The sequence below is a fragment of the Artemia franciscana genome, chromosome 13 (genome assembly GCF_032884065.1).
Source record: "Artemia franciscana chromosome 13, ASM3288406v1, whole genome shotgun sequence".
In the NCBI taxonomy this organism is placed as follows: Eukaryota; Metazoa; Arthropoda; class Branchiopoda; order Anostraca; family Artemiidae; genus Artemia; species Artemia franciscana.
In genome coordinates this window covers 29,071,860-29,091,859 of record NC_088875.1, presented here as the reverse complement: position 1 = coordinate 29,091,859, position 20,000 = coordinate 29,071,860, and the positions used below count along the sequence as shown (strand labels likewise).

At 36.4% G+C, this 20,000-nt stretch overlaps 1 protein-coding gene across 3 annotated transcripts in view; it reads right to left on the bottom strand.

The window, feature by feature from the left end:
• Positions 1-20,000, bottom strand: part of LOC136034771 (prickle planar cell polarity protein 3-like) — a 171,333-nt gene that overhangs the window by 113,946 nt on the left and 37,387 nt on the right. The window contains exon 1 of one of the 3 annotated variants that reach the window (XM_065716178.1): positions 3,448-3,869. The exons of 1 other annotated variant lie outside the window; for it this stretch is intronic. In XM_065716178.1, the coding sequence (XP_065572250.1) occupies positions 3,448-3,668 (221 nt within the window). In that variant the 5' untranslated portion in view covers positions 3,669-3,869. Of the gene's footprint in view, positions 1-3,342; positions 3,870-20,000 lie in introns of those variants that run through there. One more of the 3 variants, XM_065716179.1, reaches the window with a different exon arrangement.

Below are 20,000 nucleotides of genomic sequence, written 5' to 3'. Positions count from 1 at the left end.
TTAAAACAGTAAAAGACTTTTTTACCAAGTTCCGATGTGTGCCCTCTTTGTGCCTCCAAGTGTACAAAAAGCGTCCTCTGAGTACTCTCTTGCCTAGGACATTGAGTAATACTCCACCTCTATCAAATCTGTGTCTGTAATTCACATAAAATGCAGATTTTGTTGCGTGCTTTTGCAGGGAAGTGGTGCTTTTACTTATGACGAGGCTTACATGTCTGACCGTCTTACACCCTCAAAACCCCTTTTTTTCTTACACCAATAACATCCTATTCGCGCTTCTTCTTCTTCTTCTTCATGGAAGAGAAAATGATAAGAGAGTCGGATCCTACTGAGTCCAGTACAATATAATTCAAGTTGTCTATCATTAGAATACAGCATCACAAAATCATGCATCACTGGTTTGCACCACTAAACCATATGATTAAAACACTAGTGCCTGAGATATTGATGAATTGATCAATGAAATGAATTCAAAATTGAATAGCTTCATATTTTAAACCGTCCGCTACACTTATGGTATGACATCCGTATCGAACAATTAATCAGCTATTGGAAGAAGGAACCTCTAGTCGGGTTGCTGTCCTGAATCCCATTACCTACACGCAATCATTAGCTTATAAATCAGGTGCTTTAACGACTTTGAATAGATTAAGCAATGATAGCCTATTTTGACAATTTTCAACTGTAGGCTATATTCCTTTAGAATTATTTTTTCTATCCAGCAAAATGTGGAATGACCAGCAGTAGAGCTTGTCGAATGATACACATTAAAAAGAAAAAGAAGCATAATTTATACTCTCTTGTGAGGACGGAAACCTACAAATTGTGTAAGAAATCTTTGCTTGATTTCAGGTACCAGTCGCATAGCTTTTCATGATGGGTTTCTTATTATGAGTTGGCTGAGAGTTAGGGACGGGACGCTTGCCGAATATGCAAAGAAAGATAATAATTCAGGGGAAAATTTCTTCTGAATGCTTAGGATAGCCTATATTTCAAGTAAATGCTATTAGTATGACCCTTAAAATAAAAATGAGGTTTTCAGAACTGGCTAGGATCTAACTCATTTATGGCACCTACATTTGTAATAGCCACCACTCATGGTTTTTAATTCGATATTGCTTTGACGAATTAAAGTTTGTTTCAAAATATCGAATAACCTTCAGAAAAACAAAGTTTCCATTATTCTTAAATTTTAATCGGCTTTAAAAGATAGGGTTTCCTTTAGAAAGAATACCAGAGAAAAAAGATTCGAAGGTATTTCAGAAATCCCTCTAAAAATCAGCGTTGCCAGCCTCATAATTTTGGCTGACTTCTTTGTAAAGAATGATAAGCACTTATCCATCAGTCTAATTTGCTCTTGGCTAAAACTGTCTTAAAACTTAACTGTAAAACAAGATATAGATCTTGAGAGATACAATTAGCTGACAGATGTGAAGAAAAAACGAAACTAAAGAAATTGAGACAACATAACAAGAAGACTTTGAGGCCTACATGGACATACTTCGAGAAAAATACAAGCACTAGTTGTTTTCAAAATCACTTTTTCCTTAGAAACAATATTTTGGAATTTTGATGCAACTTGTTTGCAAAGAATAGAATAGCATGGTCGAAGGAGTGTCTCCAACTCCAATACAAAGAAAAATTTGGGAAATTCACTCACAGCGATGTCGTTTAGGAGATAAAAGGGGTAAAGAAGCTTAATATTTCTGTTGTTTTCGCAAAACTGCAAGGAAACCCTTGAAAAGGAGTATGTTTTCTCTTTCATATGGATTGAAAAAATTAGATCACGCGAGAGCGATTTCGATTAATCCCTATGCTTACTTTGATACTTTGCTCAACTATCTATACTATGAGATACTTTGCTCATTTTTATCGTGCTTCATAATTTCCATCGACAAATCTCCATTATACTGTAATAACCTCCGTAGAATTGGTATAAATACAGGGTGTCAATCAAGCATCTTTACAATTAAAACAGTTTATTACATGAGCGGTACATTTCTTCGAAAAAAGTCTCGGTATTTTCGTATTACACTGACCACACTGATGTTCTTTATCTGTTTAAAACTGGTTTCTCTGTGTCCACTCGGAGATAATTAGCTTAACCTGAGTAAGATAAACTACTATGCAGGTATGTTGTAACTAAACATTTAATATATAGAGTTGGTTGGGTATTTAATATAACGCGTTCTGGGGGGTCTGCTTTCCATAATTTTTTGTTGCAGTTTCCATATTTTGGTTACTAAAGTATTATATTTTCATCAGATCTTTACATACTTCGTAAGGATTAGCCTAACTTCACTTCTTAAGTTTGATTGGTATGACACGTAAGTACCTTTCCTATAGGCCTAACTATCAACTTTTGGGTAGATTTTCCGATTAACTCACTAAGGAAATAGCAAGATATAGACATAGCCTACGTTAAGAATCAGATTAGTATCCTGAATCCAAATATAAAATTCATTTGAGTTGAAATTAAACTTTACCTCCACCCCTTAATGTGCAAATATATACCCTAAATTGTATAAATTCTAGCAATTTTCCATTATTTTGGAAAACTGTTATATCAACTCGAAGAAAAGAGTGACGTACAGAGAATTTAGCAGGCTACACAGCCTACATACAATTCAGACTAGGATTAGGAAGGTAGAATGAGGTTCACTTGCGACGCAAATGAATGTTATATTTCGATTGGGTATGATACTTTGATTCTAAAGGTAGGTATGCTTCTTAGCTATCTCATTAATAAGTTAATCGGAAAAATTACGTGTATATTAGCTTGCTTTGTTTGATTTAGGCCTGCAGTAATAGGCTACTCTCCAAGATGGCAAAAAGTGCATCTTCTAGAGTTCTACCAAAGTAAGATTTGGTTTTGCTACTTTTACTTTAAGACATAAATGCAAAAATTCATATCGAGTTTTGGACAGTTATTGGATGGGGACTGCTGCCTCTAGAGTACATGAATAATGTGTATTCCAAAGACTAAATTCTTGCAAATCAAGGTGTCGATACTCTTAGCCTAAAGACAAACATTAACAAATTCATAACTTAATGCAGTACCGTATTGCTAAAGAATAGGCTACTTTCCAAGTTGGCAAAAAGTGCATCTTCTAGAGTTCTACCAAAGTAAGATTTGGTTTTGCTACTTTTACTTTAAGACATAAATGCAAAAATTCATATCGAGTTTTGGACAGTTATTGGATGGGGACTGCTGCCTCTAGAGTACATGAATAATGTGTATTCCAAAGACTAAATTCTTGCAAATCAAGGTGTCGATACTCTTAGCCTAAAGACAAACATTAACAAATTCATAACTTAATGCAGTACCGTATTAAATCTTACCAATTCATCCTTTTAAACGTGAATAATTTAAATCCGGTTAAACACCTACATCCAAAAAAAATCTGATTAAAAATCACTGTTATCACTTGATACAAAAATACTCACACAGAATCTGGTTGCTTCGGTAAACTTTGCGTCGTCAACCCTCTGGGTATTGCTTTTTTCTCACGAAGCTGCCGGGTATTTACGCCATATACCCAACAGACCTTCCACCAGTTGTGCCTGCTATTAAATGGCCTTAGTGGTAAGGTCATAGATTTATTTCGAGATAAATCAGTAGCTTTTTTTCGAAGATCTTCGGTTGAATTTGATTTCTTAAAATCCATTTTTGTGCGCAAACAAAACTATAAATTTTCACAAATTCATGTTGATCATAAAGTTAACTTCTTGACGAATATGTCGGTTTCATATTTTTTTATGACAATCTGTTCCATAAGCACACCTAAAATACCGGTAACGGAAGTGTAACAATGTGCGTATCCCATGCAGTGTTAAGGTATGAACTCTATGTGGCCCAGATTTTTTTTTAACCCTTATTTTTGACTGAATAAAAGAGCCAATATAGATTTAGTAACTTTAAGCCTGAATCTGAGGTTAGAATTCAAAGGACATACTCTTATTACTTCAAAACGTTCGGAAGAAATCTCACAGTAAGAGCAATACGCAAATTAATTAAGTTTGTCTTCTGTACACCAAATCTTAAAACGCGACTACATTTAGGATTTTTATTATACAAATCAATGCGCTTAGATAGCTTTGCACATAAATCACACAACACTAGATAGCTCTGTTAATACAAATTATTCGGGAACAGAATTTCTTTCGTTTTCAAGATGTTCTTTTGTCGACGGGTTACCTTTTTTTACAAGTTATTTTTGCGATTAGACAGCCACCAATTATTCGGCAATAGACATGCAAATAATTTTATCTGCTTAAATAAAAAAACAATAGTAACCATTTTAGCCGTAATCCAATACCGGTTCTTGGAGATTCACTGTGCAATTTTTTATATTAGCGACTTCTATAATGAGCTCCGCTATTGTGCTGTCACAGCAGATTGCAGCCTGATTATTTATGAGGTATTTTAGCACCAAGTTAATTGAAAACTGATCACTTTCTAAGACAGAATAGTTGACACAATTTCACAAGTGCACAAGCATTAATAAATACAGCGAAGCATTTCGGTATAAATCAGCCACTGACTGAAAATATGAGAGGTAATCAGGCTTGTTAGTAGAGTCCGGAGCAACTCTAACCCTGAAGCTAGCAGTATAGCTTTTAGTTATTCATGAATTTAGGCATCAATGTATATTTTATGCTGGTCATATTTACAATGTTGCGTACTGCTGAGAGTGCGGATGAATAACAGCAAGAAGTCTAGCCCCTTTTACCATTTTCGAAATGGATGTCTCTGCCTATGGAATTTATTCAAAGCTCTCCATCAACACAATCAGTAAATTGTTTCTTTAAAGATTCACCAAAATGAAATTGCGGAGGACTTCTTTCCTCTCCTGCCTAAAATACTGCTTTATGCGGGATATTACGCAACAGGGGAGCCCCCTCTTGAAATCTCAGTGGCGGATCGGGCCTCTTTTGTGCACAGGGTAACATATTGATTAGCACCCACTCTTTCTCCCAAAATTTGCTGGCCAAACTTAAACAAAATTTTGTATTTATTAAAAAAAAAATTGTCAACTTGATTTTATTAATTGGAAAATTCAAAATTACAGAATGATTATTACTATTAGATTATTTATTTGAAATTTTACGCCCCTAAAATTTCTGCACCCAGGGAAAGTACCCTCTCTGTCTCCCCCCTAAAACCACCTCTGTAAAATCTCAAGATTTTCACTGTAACTCCCAAAATGTCCTTATTGTCATATAATTCTTCTGTTATTGCAATTTTATTCAATCTCTGCTCTTTCATTTTTTTTTTTACTGTATTCCAGTGCATGTGACTGATTTTAGCCGTCCCTCTAAAAAATTGTATGAATAACAGTTCAATTCGGTTTCTGAATACCAGGAGACATGGTTATAGTTGAATGGGCGGAATATTTGTAGGGGCTGTCACTGAATTCTACAGTGTGAATGTCAGAAAGCCGCAAATACTACTAAGATTATGTGTTGCTGAGACCAACACATGGTGGATTTGAACCCCTCAACACCACTAACACATCACCCCTAACTTTTCAGCAGAATAAATAATAATAATGCAGCGCGATGACATGGTTTCATAGTAATTAGTGAAGTGTTTATGTGGCTCTAACTCGGTGCCTAGATATAATCAAAACGTTCTTACCATCAAATATTGGGGATAAAAAAATAGCAAGTCTTTTGTTCTGCTGCAAAGTAATGTAGCTTTAGCTTGTACATAAGCTGCATTTTTCAAAATACCAATTAATATCGGGTTAACTTTCATGTTCTTCAAATAAAAAAAAAACAATTTTTTAAACTGAAAGTAAAGAGCAACTAAAACGAACTTAAAACGAACTCTTTATACTATAGTTTTTTTTATGAAATTCGAAAAAACTTCATAAATCACACAGTTCGTGGTAACGAACTGTAGTAAGGAGCGACCCGGCTCAATAGTAGACAAAACTCTAAAATTTGACTCTTTGCCACAGTTCTACTTTTTAAAACAATTAAAAACTTTATCGTAAAGAGTGAGGGATTGCAGAGGGGACAAGCCATTTCATATACGGAACAATTTCTATTCGTTTTAAGTTTTAATGTCGCTCCTTACTTTCAGTTAAAAAGACTAGTTTTTTATTTAATTTTTAATTAAAGGTCCTTTGTCTTTCAAGAGTCATTTTTAAATACTGGAGAAAAAAGTCACACTTCAGCCTAAAGAACGAGGTATTGAGGAGGGGAAATCCTCTCATACACGTGATAGTTATTGTCCGTTTTGAGTTTTAATGCTGCTCCTTACTTTCAGCTGATTTTTTTCTAATTTAATTTATGATCTTTTTTTGAAAAATGCCGAAAAATCTGGCTCCCCCACCATGGAAAATCTTTTCGCCGAAAAAAAAACCGCCGTAGAAAGATTCTCTTACGTAACTCCAATATCTGTATGCTTCTCAATAGTCAATATTATATGTAAAAAAAAAGGGCACAGTTATTTTGGATCCAAGTTTAGAGATAGTCATTTTTTTGAAAGGTTTAATAGATTCCCAGAGTTTCATAAGGGTATAATCTAGGAATGAAGCAAATGCCTGAAGTCAAAAGAGGTTATGTGCACCTGAGTTTTCAAATTATCAGTAATGTCTTGGAGTGGTGTGAGGGATCAAGGTGGGATCAAGTTGAAACTTTTATGCAGTATTGAGGCAGAGGGCAGTGAAATGGGTCTCGAACTTTGACCTCTGTATTTTTGCGGGGGAGGAGTAGATCAGAAGATATTATGTGTACCCAGGCCATCGAAATAGCATATCTGTAGTATCTCGGCAACAGCGAGGGGGATGAAGTTGAAACTTTCAGGCGCTTTTGGGAAGGGGAAAGGGCAGGGTAAGACAAGGAGAACCTAAACCGTTTCTGGGAAAGGACTAAATAATTTATGTCTTTAATCCATGGAAACTTTTTGCACTATAAGCCCCATACGGGACTTAATCTCCACAACAGCAGCGACTTAATTAAAAGACACCATGCTTTACCAGGCTATCAAAATGCGTATCTGCAGTATCTTTGGTACAGATGGAAGACCAAGTTAAAATTTACTCCATTTTTTTTTTAAATTTTTTTTTATAGGAAGGGATTTAGACCGTGAATTTTAATTGTGGAGGACAAAGAAGGGCCAACAAAATTTTGTCTTAAATATACCTTAAAAAGTTTTGGCCTTTGAAGTTCCTGTGGAACTAGAATCTATTCACAGTGGCTAAGAAACCGAGGGTTTCTGCAATGGCTAAAAAAGGCATAAAAAAGGGATATAGCTAAAAAAGGAAGATCAAGCTACGACGTCCTGAAGGTATCGTGAAGTTTATTAGACCTAAAATCCCAACTTGGAGGAAGGAGAAAAGACAAATCTTAACACCCTATGTGTATCTATGAACTCAAAACAGTATAGTACGATTTCTTAAGAATGTCTTGAAGGATACCGTTCCAAATTTCAAGTGTTTTTTTTTTGCGGGGAAGGGGCAAGGAGAATTCAAGTTTTATGCTAGGGTTTAGAGGCTAAAATTGTTGTTTGCAAGTAGTGAGATAAATTCACAAACACTCTGCGGTAGAAGCTTATCAAAAAAGAGGATCTGGAGAATCTCTGAAATGACTTGGGGTATCAAGTTTAAATTTTCTGGGAATAATTGGGAGGTCTAGTTGATTTCAAATCTTAACTTGAGGGAGAGGCAGATTGGAAGATTTTAAGGACCTCAACCTATTTAAATTTTTTCACTACGAGCCCCTATTGAACTAGAATTTATTATCAATGATATAGCGATGTATAGAACGGAAGAAACTATACAAACTTTGATTATCAAAATTTGGACTTTTGAAAAGCAGGAGTATTCGTTATTTTGTTTAGAGGATGGAAAAAAACAAGGACAAAATGAATCTATGTGTCTGTTCCTCCTATGAGTTTTTGAACTATTAGCCTAAACGGAAATTCACATTGACCTGTGATACCCTGGAATAGGCCCAAAAGTTTGATTGTGTGTGATAATTTTTGTAACTGCATGATAAGGCATGTAGACAAGGCCAGATGGACTTGAATGGAAAAAAAAAATTCTGAAGTTTGGTTGTATCGACTTGTTATATCTGAAACTGGGCACAAAAATTTATTTTTATCAGATTTGCTTCGTCTTACATGAGGTCTAGATGAAGAGGAACAGAGATAACAGAGGGACCTCAAAGACAACAAAGACAAAATACACTATTTAAAAAAAGTCCTATCGATTCATAACAAAATTGGCACAGTTTTTCTCATATTCCCAATCGGCTGGCAACTTACTTGGGAAGTATATTTGGTCATTCAAGCCTAAAAGCTAAAGAAACATCTGAGGTTTCTCGATGTCGAGGTGTTGTGAAATGGTGTTTTGATTTTCTGGACGATCAGAGTGTCATTTGATCTACCTCTCCCCCTCACCAAGTCGAAATTTGAGTTACAGCTCTCCTACAACTTTGATTTGCCCTCTCCTACAACACTGCTTCGAAGTTTACAACTTCTACTTAAGATACAAGCTTGAAGCCCACAAGGAACAGAGTAGTATAGGCACTATCGATCTAACAAGATCCCGCTCCTTTTGATCCCTCATACCGGCGCTTATTTTTAAATCCTCCATAACCACTACACAGATACGAGCAGAGCCATATCAAGGTGTACTATTGGAGTTGATAACACCTCGTATCTCTTCAATCAGTACAAGCGTGTCCAAATCCCAACGTAGTATTGGATTTACTAACCCCTCGTATCCCTATAACAGTTCCCAATACATACACACCCCAATGTGCTATTGGAGTTGCTAGCTCCTTGTATCCAGCTATAAGTTTACGACAGTCATAATAATTTCTGAAAACATTACATGCTAAGTTTATATTCTTGGTGAAACATTACGATGGGTCCTAATACACATATAGCCTTATCTCAACTTCTGGTAATAAGAAAATTCCTGAAAACATCACATTGAATGCCAAAATATTTGATATAAAAGGAAGGGAATTGGGCCTAGTTAATAACAATTGATAAACTGAATTTGATCTAGTAGGATGTCTATAAGGAATTTTAACAAGGATTCTAATATACAAGACTTAATGTAATCTATTTATATTTTTGTTGTATGCCTAGTAGACAGGAACTCATACAGTCTCGCTTTATCAAATGACAATTACAGTCCCTTTTAGTTACCGAGTTGTATATATATCATCTTTAGTTTTAAAATCATCCCTCCCTACTAGCCATTTTTGAGCTATTTAATTCAGTCCGTGGAATATTTTGAGCCTGGACCTTCAGAGCATAGTGATGAGCAATATTAAATCTAAAAAAGAGCATTTACCGAATTGTATGCGTTTGTATGTCATATTTAATCATTAGTTTAAAAGAAAACCACTCCCTAGTAGTTATTCATAAAGTTTTGAATTCAGTCCATGGATTTCTTTTGGAACCCAAGCCTTACCGTGATTATTAGTAGAATATGTATTATGAGAACGACAGGGTCTATGTCCCCTTAAAATATTTTTGGCGGTTCTAAATGATAAATGGATAGACACAGTATCGGTATGAAGATGACAGGGCTCCATAACCCTTGGAGACTGGGGGAGACCTTTTTACTTAGATTTTTTAACTGAAATATTTTTGACTTTTTCCCATGTCTTAAAATCACATGAAATATACTTATAACAAAAAAAATCATTTAGAAATTCAAAATGAAGATAATATAAAGTCAGTCGTAATTTTTCTAATAGAAAAATAATATTTGTAGTGAAATATTTTGACATTTCTTTTATTTTTGGGCTTAGAATTTTTTGAAGCTTTGAATTTTTTTAGGACAAAGAATTTTTAGGACTTTTTGTTTTTATATTTTACTTATATTTTTTTGGAATTAGAAATTTCAGCTTAAATTTGAGAAATTTGAACGTAAATGGATATTAAACATTAGTTTTTATTTCCAAGCCAATGATTCAACAAAAAGACAACTGAGTGATGAATTTTAATTCGAAGATTTTTTGGGGAGCAAGAATTTAAGTCACCCTACCATTTAAACATGTCCACATTAGACGATCTGTTGGAGATGGTTGACGGTCTACAGAACCTTCATGAAGTAGCCACCTCTTCCAATGAAAACGTAAGAAAAATTTAATCTTCTCTGTTATGTGTGTATGTGTGTGTGTGTATTTATCTATTTTTGTGAATGTTAATAGAAATAATTATGCATGTATATTGGATAATATGAGAGTAAAGGCTATTAAAATATTCTTTTTTCAGCTTAATAAAACCATGTCATTCCAAAAAGAAAATAACTTTTCATTCATTTTCCAGTTATATTGGAAACATCATATTCAACACACACACACACACACACACACACACACACACACACACACACACACACACACACACACACACACACACACACACACACACACACACACACACACACACACACACACACACACACACACACACACACACACACACACACACACACACACACAAACACACACACACACACACACAAACACACACAATTGCCTCTCACTTAGTTGGACTATCTGTCTTGGCTTTTTTGGAATCTTGGATTTCAATTTTGAGATAAAAAATATACCTCAATCACCCTAAATCACGAAAGTAGTTACGTCACAGTGCATAATAAGTCAAGATCATTAGACCCTTTTAAAAACATTTGGGCTTGTATCATTTCCCTCATAGGACCGTCGTAATTTTTCTTTCCTTCGACTTTATTAATTTCGTTAGAACCTTTTAAGAAGTTTAGGCTTCAGTTGTGAGAAAAATGTATCTTTCTGTCCCAAACGACGCTCTATAGTTAGAACTATATCTTAAGTAACTACTACCACTCAAAAACGTCTGAGCTTGTATCATTTCTCTCATAGGGCTGTCGTATCATCTTAAAATATATACGACTTTATTAATTTTGTTATTAACATTTTAAGAAGCTTAGGCTTAAATTCTGAGGGCAAAAAATATATCTCAAGCAACCTAAATCACTAAACTAGCTACGTCACAGTTCAAAATAAATCAATTAAGATCCTTTGACCCTTTTAAAAACATTTGACCTTGTATAATTTCTCTTATATGGCCGTAGTCATATTCCTTAACCTATATTCAACTTAATTAATTTCGTTAGGACATTTCAAGAAGCTTAGGTTTCAGTTTTGAGAAAAAACTGAATCAGTTGAAAATGCTTAGGCTTGTATCATTTCCCCCACAGTGCCGTTACTTTGCTTAAAATCTATTCGACTTTACTATTTTCACTAGAAAATTTTAAGAAGCTTAGGTTTCAGTTTTCATAGAAATGTACCTCCAGGTCTCAAACGGCATCCTTGAGCTAAATGTACATCTCAAGTAACTTGAATTAAGAAATTAGTTATCTCAGAGTTCAAAATCAACCAATTAAGCATTTTTGAGCCAGTTCAGCACTTATGAACCAGAATATCACAAGTGAATTTTTTTGTTGGAAATATGTAGTCATTTTAAGACAGAAAAAGTCGAAAATATTTCTTTAAAAAAATTAAGTAAAACAAATGTCACTATAAACATTAGTTTTCTAATAGGAAAAATAATGACTAATATATGTATATCATCTTCATTTCGTATTTTCAAAAATATCAGGATTGAGCTTCTTTTGTTATAAGTATATTTAGGGTCGTTTTACGACTGAAAAAAAAGTTGGAAAAATTTCTCAGTTAAAAAAAATTCAAAGTTCAAGAAAAATCTAAGTTATAAAAGGAGGGTGGCAAAAAGTGGGAGGGAGGGTATTGGAACCCTTGGAGGTGGGACATGGATGATCGTAAGTTCCCTATAAAAATAACATATTAATTGGTTCATTGGGGATAAAAGTCCGCCGATTTACTGTAACCAAGCGCGCGTCATAAGAAAAATGGGTAGCAGACACGTCGGTTTCTGATTCATTAAAATTTTATTCTTAGTATGAAATTCGTTTAAAACGCCCCCAAATACATTTAAAATCCAGCCTTATATCCACTCAGTGAAGGTTAAACTTTTGATAATGTTAACCGGTTTTAGTCCATAAGATATCTGGCTGCTAGGGAGGGTCATGACCGGTTTTGGATGTTAGGGCCTGATAGTATTGTATAAATTAGGCTATCACAGGAATATGCACATTAGGTTCTGGCTGGAATATACAAATTAGGCTCCGACGAGAACATCCAATTTAGTTTTCCTGCTGGAATATGCAAATTAAGCTCTGATAGGAACATGTAAATTAGGCTCAAAGTGCCTGGAGGATTGTTACGGCCAGAGTGCCCAAAGGGGAAACTACTTCTATTGATAAGATAATTCCATTTTTTAGGGTTTTGGCTACTTTTGAGCTGCGTCGATCCTTATGTTCAGTTCGTTACCCTGAACTGTTTTACAAAAAAAAATCTGGAAATGTATACGTGCACTTTTGACTCTTCACTACGGATATATCCGTATGGATGTACGGATTCACTACAATATACGGCCGAATCTATTCTCTTTGATATGTTATTTGAAAGATGCTATATTATTTCGATACAGTTAATCATGTTATCCACGTAGTAGGAACAACAAAGATAAATCGAGAGCATATCTTCTAAGCGGTGGCCAAAAGAGTGCCAACAAAACTGGACGAAAAAAAATCTAACAAAGCGTTTAAAATATATAAAAGTAAGGTTCACTTTTGCCAAGTGAACCGAAATATTCGCCAAATTTTTCTAATTATCAACTGCTAATCCAAGCCATTTGACAACTTATGCAGTCACACTAGAGGTTTTAGTTTCATTATCTCTAGTTGTCTTGTTCAATAATGTGAAAATATTGTTGAACTGGTGGCTAGAATCCACAATTGTACTTTTTCATAACGGGAATATTATCCGAATGGTTTATTATTGTGCAATTGAATGCCAACGCTTGATATTTTAAAAGTGGACTTTGTCGTCTGTCCCATTTATAATGCCTTCTCCGTGAAAGATGCTTATGTTTTGCATTTTTTAATGGTTATAAATACCGAAATAGGCTTGGGTGTGATTGTTCCTGGAAAATATCTGTTGTCGATAAAGAATTTGTATTTGATATACTAGATAAATTCGTTTAAGGGGAAAAGATGCAAACGATGAAATAAACGAAAGCCTCTCCCCCTCAAATAAAGGAAATATTCTTGTACTTAACCCTCCTCACCTAGAAATAAGTTCAGTTTATTTTTCTTTCCTTTTATTTACAAACAGAAGCAATGAATCTTCTTTATAATAAAAGCACATATTTCAGAGGATTGGAATGGGTATACAGTTTCAAGTCTTTTAATGAATTGGTATTGAGCCTTAGTCTTGATTGCCACCTGAGTTAATTCTGCGTTACGCGGTATTTAGCTGAATGATTATTGTAGTAGCAATTAACGATAATCCTGATGGTCTCCAGTGTCAGACTGAGCTCGGTTGACACACCCCAGGTCGATCATGTTACAAGGTATGCAACACCAAAATTACACGTCTCTAATAGCTTTAAAAAGGACTCGAAAAGACGACAAAGTAAGGAACGCAACATGCCGCTGAGTAGTGGAGTCAACCTGGAAGCGGGAAGGCATGTGCTACATAGAAATTTTGTCCCACCTAGGTTCTGCAAAACACATTTTTTTGGGGGGGGAGTGTATTCTCACTGAAAATGCCTTTTCTGTGTATTTTCACAGAAGAAAAAATTCAAATAAAAGTAAAGAGCGACATAAAGGTTCATACAAACAGAAGTTATTCCGTATACGAGGGGTGTTTCCCCTCCTCAGCCCCTCTCTCTTTACGCTAAAGTTTTATAGTACCTTACAAAATCCTCTTATTTCAACTAACCCTGGCGTTTGATCAGTCGTTCTAAAAGGATTGGGACAAAAATTCCAATTTTAGCGTAAAGAGTGATGGGTTCAGGAGATGGCACTCCCTCAATTTTTCCTCAATATATATATATATATATATATATATATATATATATATATATATATATATATATATATATATATATATATATATATATATACATCTGCATACACGAAAGATCTGCATACACCCTGCTACAACCTAATCAACTCTTTCCTCATTTTGCAGTTTTCTTTCGAGTCTGATTTTATTTTTCAGATTTTTACTTCCCACTTTAAAGCTTTCTTTTCGCTCTGATAAGAAAAAAAAGAAGAAAAAATTAGCCTCACACGCTGAGCAATACCTTAGAAATTGCGCTTTTGCAATACTTTATTTTAGAGCAATACCTTAGACTACATGCACCTTTTAAAAACAAATGCCCTACCGTACTGCATTACTCTTTCTGACACTTGAGGCACAGTACGTTTATAGATTTTCTATAGTTTTAAATCATTTAACTATCTCAGAATTTTCTCACCATAGATTTTTGGTTTTCATTTTAATAGAATTGTTGTTCTACACACCGAAATTGGCCATTTTCTATGGAAATATCATTTTGGCTACAATAAAGATATTTTCTTGCTAACAATCATGCATTAAATCCATTGGTTTATGTTTTTCCAAGACAAGCCTCCATGACAGACAATCTCCATTCACACCACAGTGCCACACTATTGTTGACCCTCTGGTACCCTTCAGCATCCTGTCATCATTCCCAAGAAAATTTCTAGAGATTTTCTTGTTAAAATTATACTTAAATTCAATTTGGTTCATATTGTCGCAAGCCAACCCTCCGGGACACACTATGTCAATCTGCACCACCATGTCACACTATGACTGGTCCTATGGCCGCTCTTAACGCCCCTTATCATTCCTAAGACATTTTCAAATGTTTTCTTGTTAAAAATCATACATTAAATGCATTGATTCATTTTTTGCTAGCCAATCCTCTCTTATACACCATGTGATTTCATACCATCGTGCAACACTATGACTGGCCCTTTGGCAATCTCTAGCACGCCCTAATCATTTCTAAGAAATTTCCCAGATATTTTCATGATAAAATAAGACTTAAATGCAATGGCTCGTGATTTTGGCAAGCCCAAGCCCCAGCGAGATATCCCATGTCAATCAACACCACCCTGCCACATTATGACTGGCCCTCCAGCACCCCTCATCATTCCAAGTCATTTTTCAGATAATTTCTTGTTGATGCATTGAATCCATTGGCTCATGTTTTGGCAACCAAACCCTCCGTGGTGCATCGTGTCATTTCAAATCACTGCACCACACTACTACTAGCCCTCTTGGACCCGCTCATTATTCCTAAGACATTTTTCAGATATTTTCCTGTTAAAACTCATTCATTAAATCCATTGTTTCATGTTTTCTCAAACCAACCCTCCTCGATACACCATCTTAAATCACACCACCGTATCACACAATGACTGGCCCTCTGGCACCCTCTAGTACCCCTTCATCATTCCTAAGACAATTTCAAGGTATTTTATTGTTAAATTTATACTTAAAGTCTATTTGATTCATATCTTCGCAAGCCAACCCTCCCTGATACAACATGTCAATTCGCACCACCTTATCACACTATGAATCGTCTCCTGGTCCCCTCTAGCACTCCTTATCTTTCCTAAGAAATTTTCCAGATTTTTTCTTGTTAAAAATCATGCATTAAATGCATTCATTCATATTTTTGCAAGCCCAACCTCTGTGATACATCATGTGATTTCCAGCCATCATGCCACAATCTAAATGACCCTCTGGCACCCTTTAGCACCCCTCGTCGTTCCTAAGATATTTTTAGATTTTCCATAAATGGATAGCAAATTCCGCTTTCCCCACTTCTGACCCCCAGTTACAATGGTTCCACCTCCGATTCTGCTAGCTACTACCCGGTTCAACCGATTCAAGCTCCGACTATGCCCACTTCGACCCAACTCCAAATCTGGCTCCGCTTGCATCAGTTCTGGTTGCCCCACTTCTCTCTTGAATTCCACATTTCCAATTCTGCTAATTCTGCTCAAATTTCTACCGATTTCAAGATTTTTGTGCGGCTGCCTCCAGGGTAATCAATGGGTGATCATCAATAATAGCTACTTTACTGTTTTTTTATTAGTATCATTTTTACGTTGGAAGGATAAACACTCGCATCCTACTTTTAAAAATATTGAAGATGAAATATTCCAAGAAAAACTGTGCATATGATAAGGTTATCATTGCGTTTGATGCTGAGAAATAAAAATAATTAAACTACTAGACAAGTAGTAGTGATGACACTATTGGAAACCTGTAAGCGCATTATCATGATAGTAAGGAGTTAAATACCTTTGGAATTTCAAAGAGATTAAACACTTCCGATCGTGGATATGCGAGAGTAATTCTAGTGATGTAAGTGCTCAAAGAGAATGCAAACATAAGCTTTTAGTTGATGACGAAAACCAACTTCTTGTTTGCGTTGCTGGTAAAACGTTATCCGTTTAAATATCCTATCGCCATCTTTCTGGTATTAGCATTCAAAAGAAGAAAAGAAGAAGAGAGGCCCACTATTCTATCAATATCATAAACCATGTCCTGTCCAGGTGCCGAAATTGCAAACTATGTAAAAACAATGTCGCAATATACAGTGAAATCGAAAGCAAAATAAAAAAAGCACTATCAGATATTATCAGCAAGGAGATTAAAGATGAATCAGTGAAAAATTAAGCACCGGCAAACGTCACTACTACCATCGTGGGTTTAACAACAGATCTGTTAACACAATTTTGTCAACGATGAAATGCATAGAGAGGTTGTTAAAAGTTGTTTATGATCCGAAATTGAAATATTTGACATCTAAAGGGAAAACATGATGAAGTAATTTACAGGTGAATTTAAGGCATTCGTTTTTATGATGATATTCCACATGTCATTATGTTAATAAAAATATTTTATTATATACTTTTGTTATGTCCCCATTACTTTTTGGGTGCACTAACATTGTTTATTCCAAAGTCAGACACACGAGAAAAAAAAATTTCAGACACAAAGCTACTGCTACTGGGCTCAGAGAGGGAATCTTCTAGAGTCTGAGATAGGTTAGCAGGTTTTTTTTACTTGCTAATTTTTGCAGAATCCACACACACACATGCGCACACACACAACCACTCACACACAAAGACACACACACACACACACACACACACACAAACACACACACGCGCGCGCGCACAAACACACGCACGCACACACATAGACACATACACATAAGCACATACACACACACAGTCTGACACACAGGCACGGAGAGAAAGAGAAAAACACACAGAGGGAACAAAAATACACACACAAAAACACATACATAACCACATAAAGTCAGACACACTGGCACGCACTCACACGCACAATCGAACACACAGACACGGAGAAAGAGACAAAAAACAGAGAGGGAAAAACACACACACACGCAACCACACAAAGTAAGACAGATAGGTACGCACATATACACAGTTGGACACACAGGCACGGAGAGAGTGACAAAGACACACACAAATTCACAAACACAGACACATACCTCACACACAACCACACAGTCAGAATACAGTCACATGCACAGTCAGGCACGCAAGGCAGGAGAGAGACAAAACCGTACACATACACACAAAACAATGCAAAGTGAGATACATAGGTATATGCACAGTCAGACATACAAGGCAGAAATAGACATAGACACAGAGGGAAAAATAAACAAACATACACACACAACCACACAAAGTCAGACAAAAGGGCAAACACACTGTTAGACACAAATTATGGAGAGAGAAACAAATCACACAGAAGGAAAGACACAGACATATACAACCATACAAAGTCAGACATACAGGCACACACACATTCGCACACACAGGCAAAAAGAGAGAGAGAACGCATAGAGGGAAAGCAAAACACACACACACACACACACACACACACACAAACACAAACACACACACACACACACAATCACAGCCGCACAAAGTCAGACACATAGGCTCACACACAGTCATACACACAGACATAGAGAGAGAGACAAAAACACAAAGGGAAAAATACAAAAACAACGACACAAAGTCGGACACACAGGCTCACACACACAGTCAGACAAACAGGCATGGACAAAAATACCCATAAGGAAAACACACGCAGCCACACAAAGTCAGAAACACATGTACGCACACAGTCAGACACGCATGCACAAATACAGTCAGACACCCAGGCACGACGAGAGAGACAAAAAATACACAGAAAAAACAACACACACACGCAAACACACACACAACAACAAAAAGTTGAAACACGTGCACACACACAGTCAAACATACAAGCACATATAGAGAGAAAACACACAGAGGGAAAACCGACCAAAACACGCACATAAAAACAAACATAGTCAGACACACACGCAAGCGCATACAGTAAGACACACAGGCACGGAGAGAGAGAGACAAAAACACAAAGTGGGAAAAGCACACACATACACACAACCACACAAAGTCGAACACACAGGCACACACCACTTAGACACACAGGCATGGAGAGAGAGAAAAGCACACAGAGGGAAAAACACACAACCACAAAAAGTCAGAAACACAGACACACACACAGTCAGACACATAAGCAAGGAAAGAGAGAGACAAAAACACACGGAGGGAAAGACACATACACAACCACACAAATCCAGACACATTGGTACACACACAGTCAGAAACACAGGCACAGAGAGAGATAAAAACACAGACAATCACACGCACAAACAGCCACACAAAGTCAGACACACAGTCATACACACAGAAAAACACGCAGGCAAGGAGAGGCAAGCGAAAATAGAGGAAAAACACACCCACGCACACAAGCAAACTCGTACTTTTTTTTAATGATTCAGCCTTTTTCGTACATACTAATAGTCTAGGTTAACCTAACCTAACATGTGTACATTAACCGGCCCTGTTAGCATGTATGAATAACGCTGAATCCTTAAAAAATTGTACGAATTTGCGTGTGTTTGTTTTTCTCTCTGTGTGTTATTTGCCTCTCTCTCCGTACCTGCGTGTCTGACTGTGTTGGTGCCTGTGTATCTGACCTCACGTGGTTGTGTTTGGGCGTTTATTTTCCTCCGTGTGTTTTGTCTCTCTTCGTGCCTGTGTGTCTGACTATGTGCATGTCAGTGTGTCTGACTTTGTGTGGTTGTGTGTATGTGTGTTTTATCTCTGTGTGTTTTTGTCTCTCTCTCTCCGTGCTTGTGTGTCTGACTTTGTTTTTGCCTGTGTTCCAGACTTTGTGTGGTTGTGTGTTTGCGTGTGTGTGTGTTTTCCCTCTGTGTGTTTTTTTCTAATTAAAAGAAACAAAAGTTTGGCGATATTTCGTCATGACATCAATAAAAAGGATCAAATTGTCTGCGTTTAGAAGACAAGCGACAGTGACAATCCATATATAGAAGCCTATCGCACGCTGATTGCCAGGACCTGGCAGAGAAGTTAAATTAAAGTTCGCTGGCTAGCTTTACCCAAGCGCTTGTCGTAAGAAAAAGAGCGGAGCAGATTTGCCGCTTTTTGATTCATTAAAATTCGGTTCATATTATAAATGCGTCCGGTTTACTTTGCCTTGTTAATCATACCCAGGCCGGTATATGTAAATGAGATACCGGCTGGATTATGCTAATGATATATCTCTTGTACTATGCTAATGCAAGTAGCTCATTCGGATCTAATTTCTTTAGAGCCTCAGGTATAAAGTCCGGAGTAATTAACCTACCACTACTAAAAGTTAAAGAATAAAGCATTGAATTTTACAATCCTTACCGTCGGTGCTGATCTCTGTTTCATGGTCCTTCAGCGAGAACGGCTGGGGGCCGGCCATCCTGCGCCTTCGCACACCCTTCCTGTCTACCTTCCTTAGATTTTTTCAGTCACCCATTTAGAGCTTGTCGCCATTGGCTAAACTTACAAAGTTTCGCCACTGACCACCCCCCTATCAAACTAAATAACCAGAGACACCAAGACTCGAACTTCTTCCCTACGGACAAAAGGTTTCAAATCTAACGTGCTAACCAATTGGCTTGGACGGCTCTCTCTCTTTCTCTCTCTCTCTCT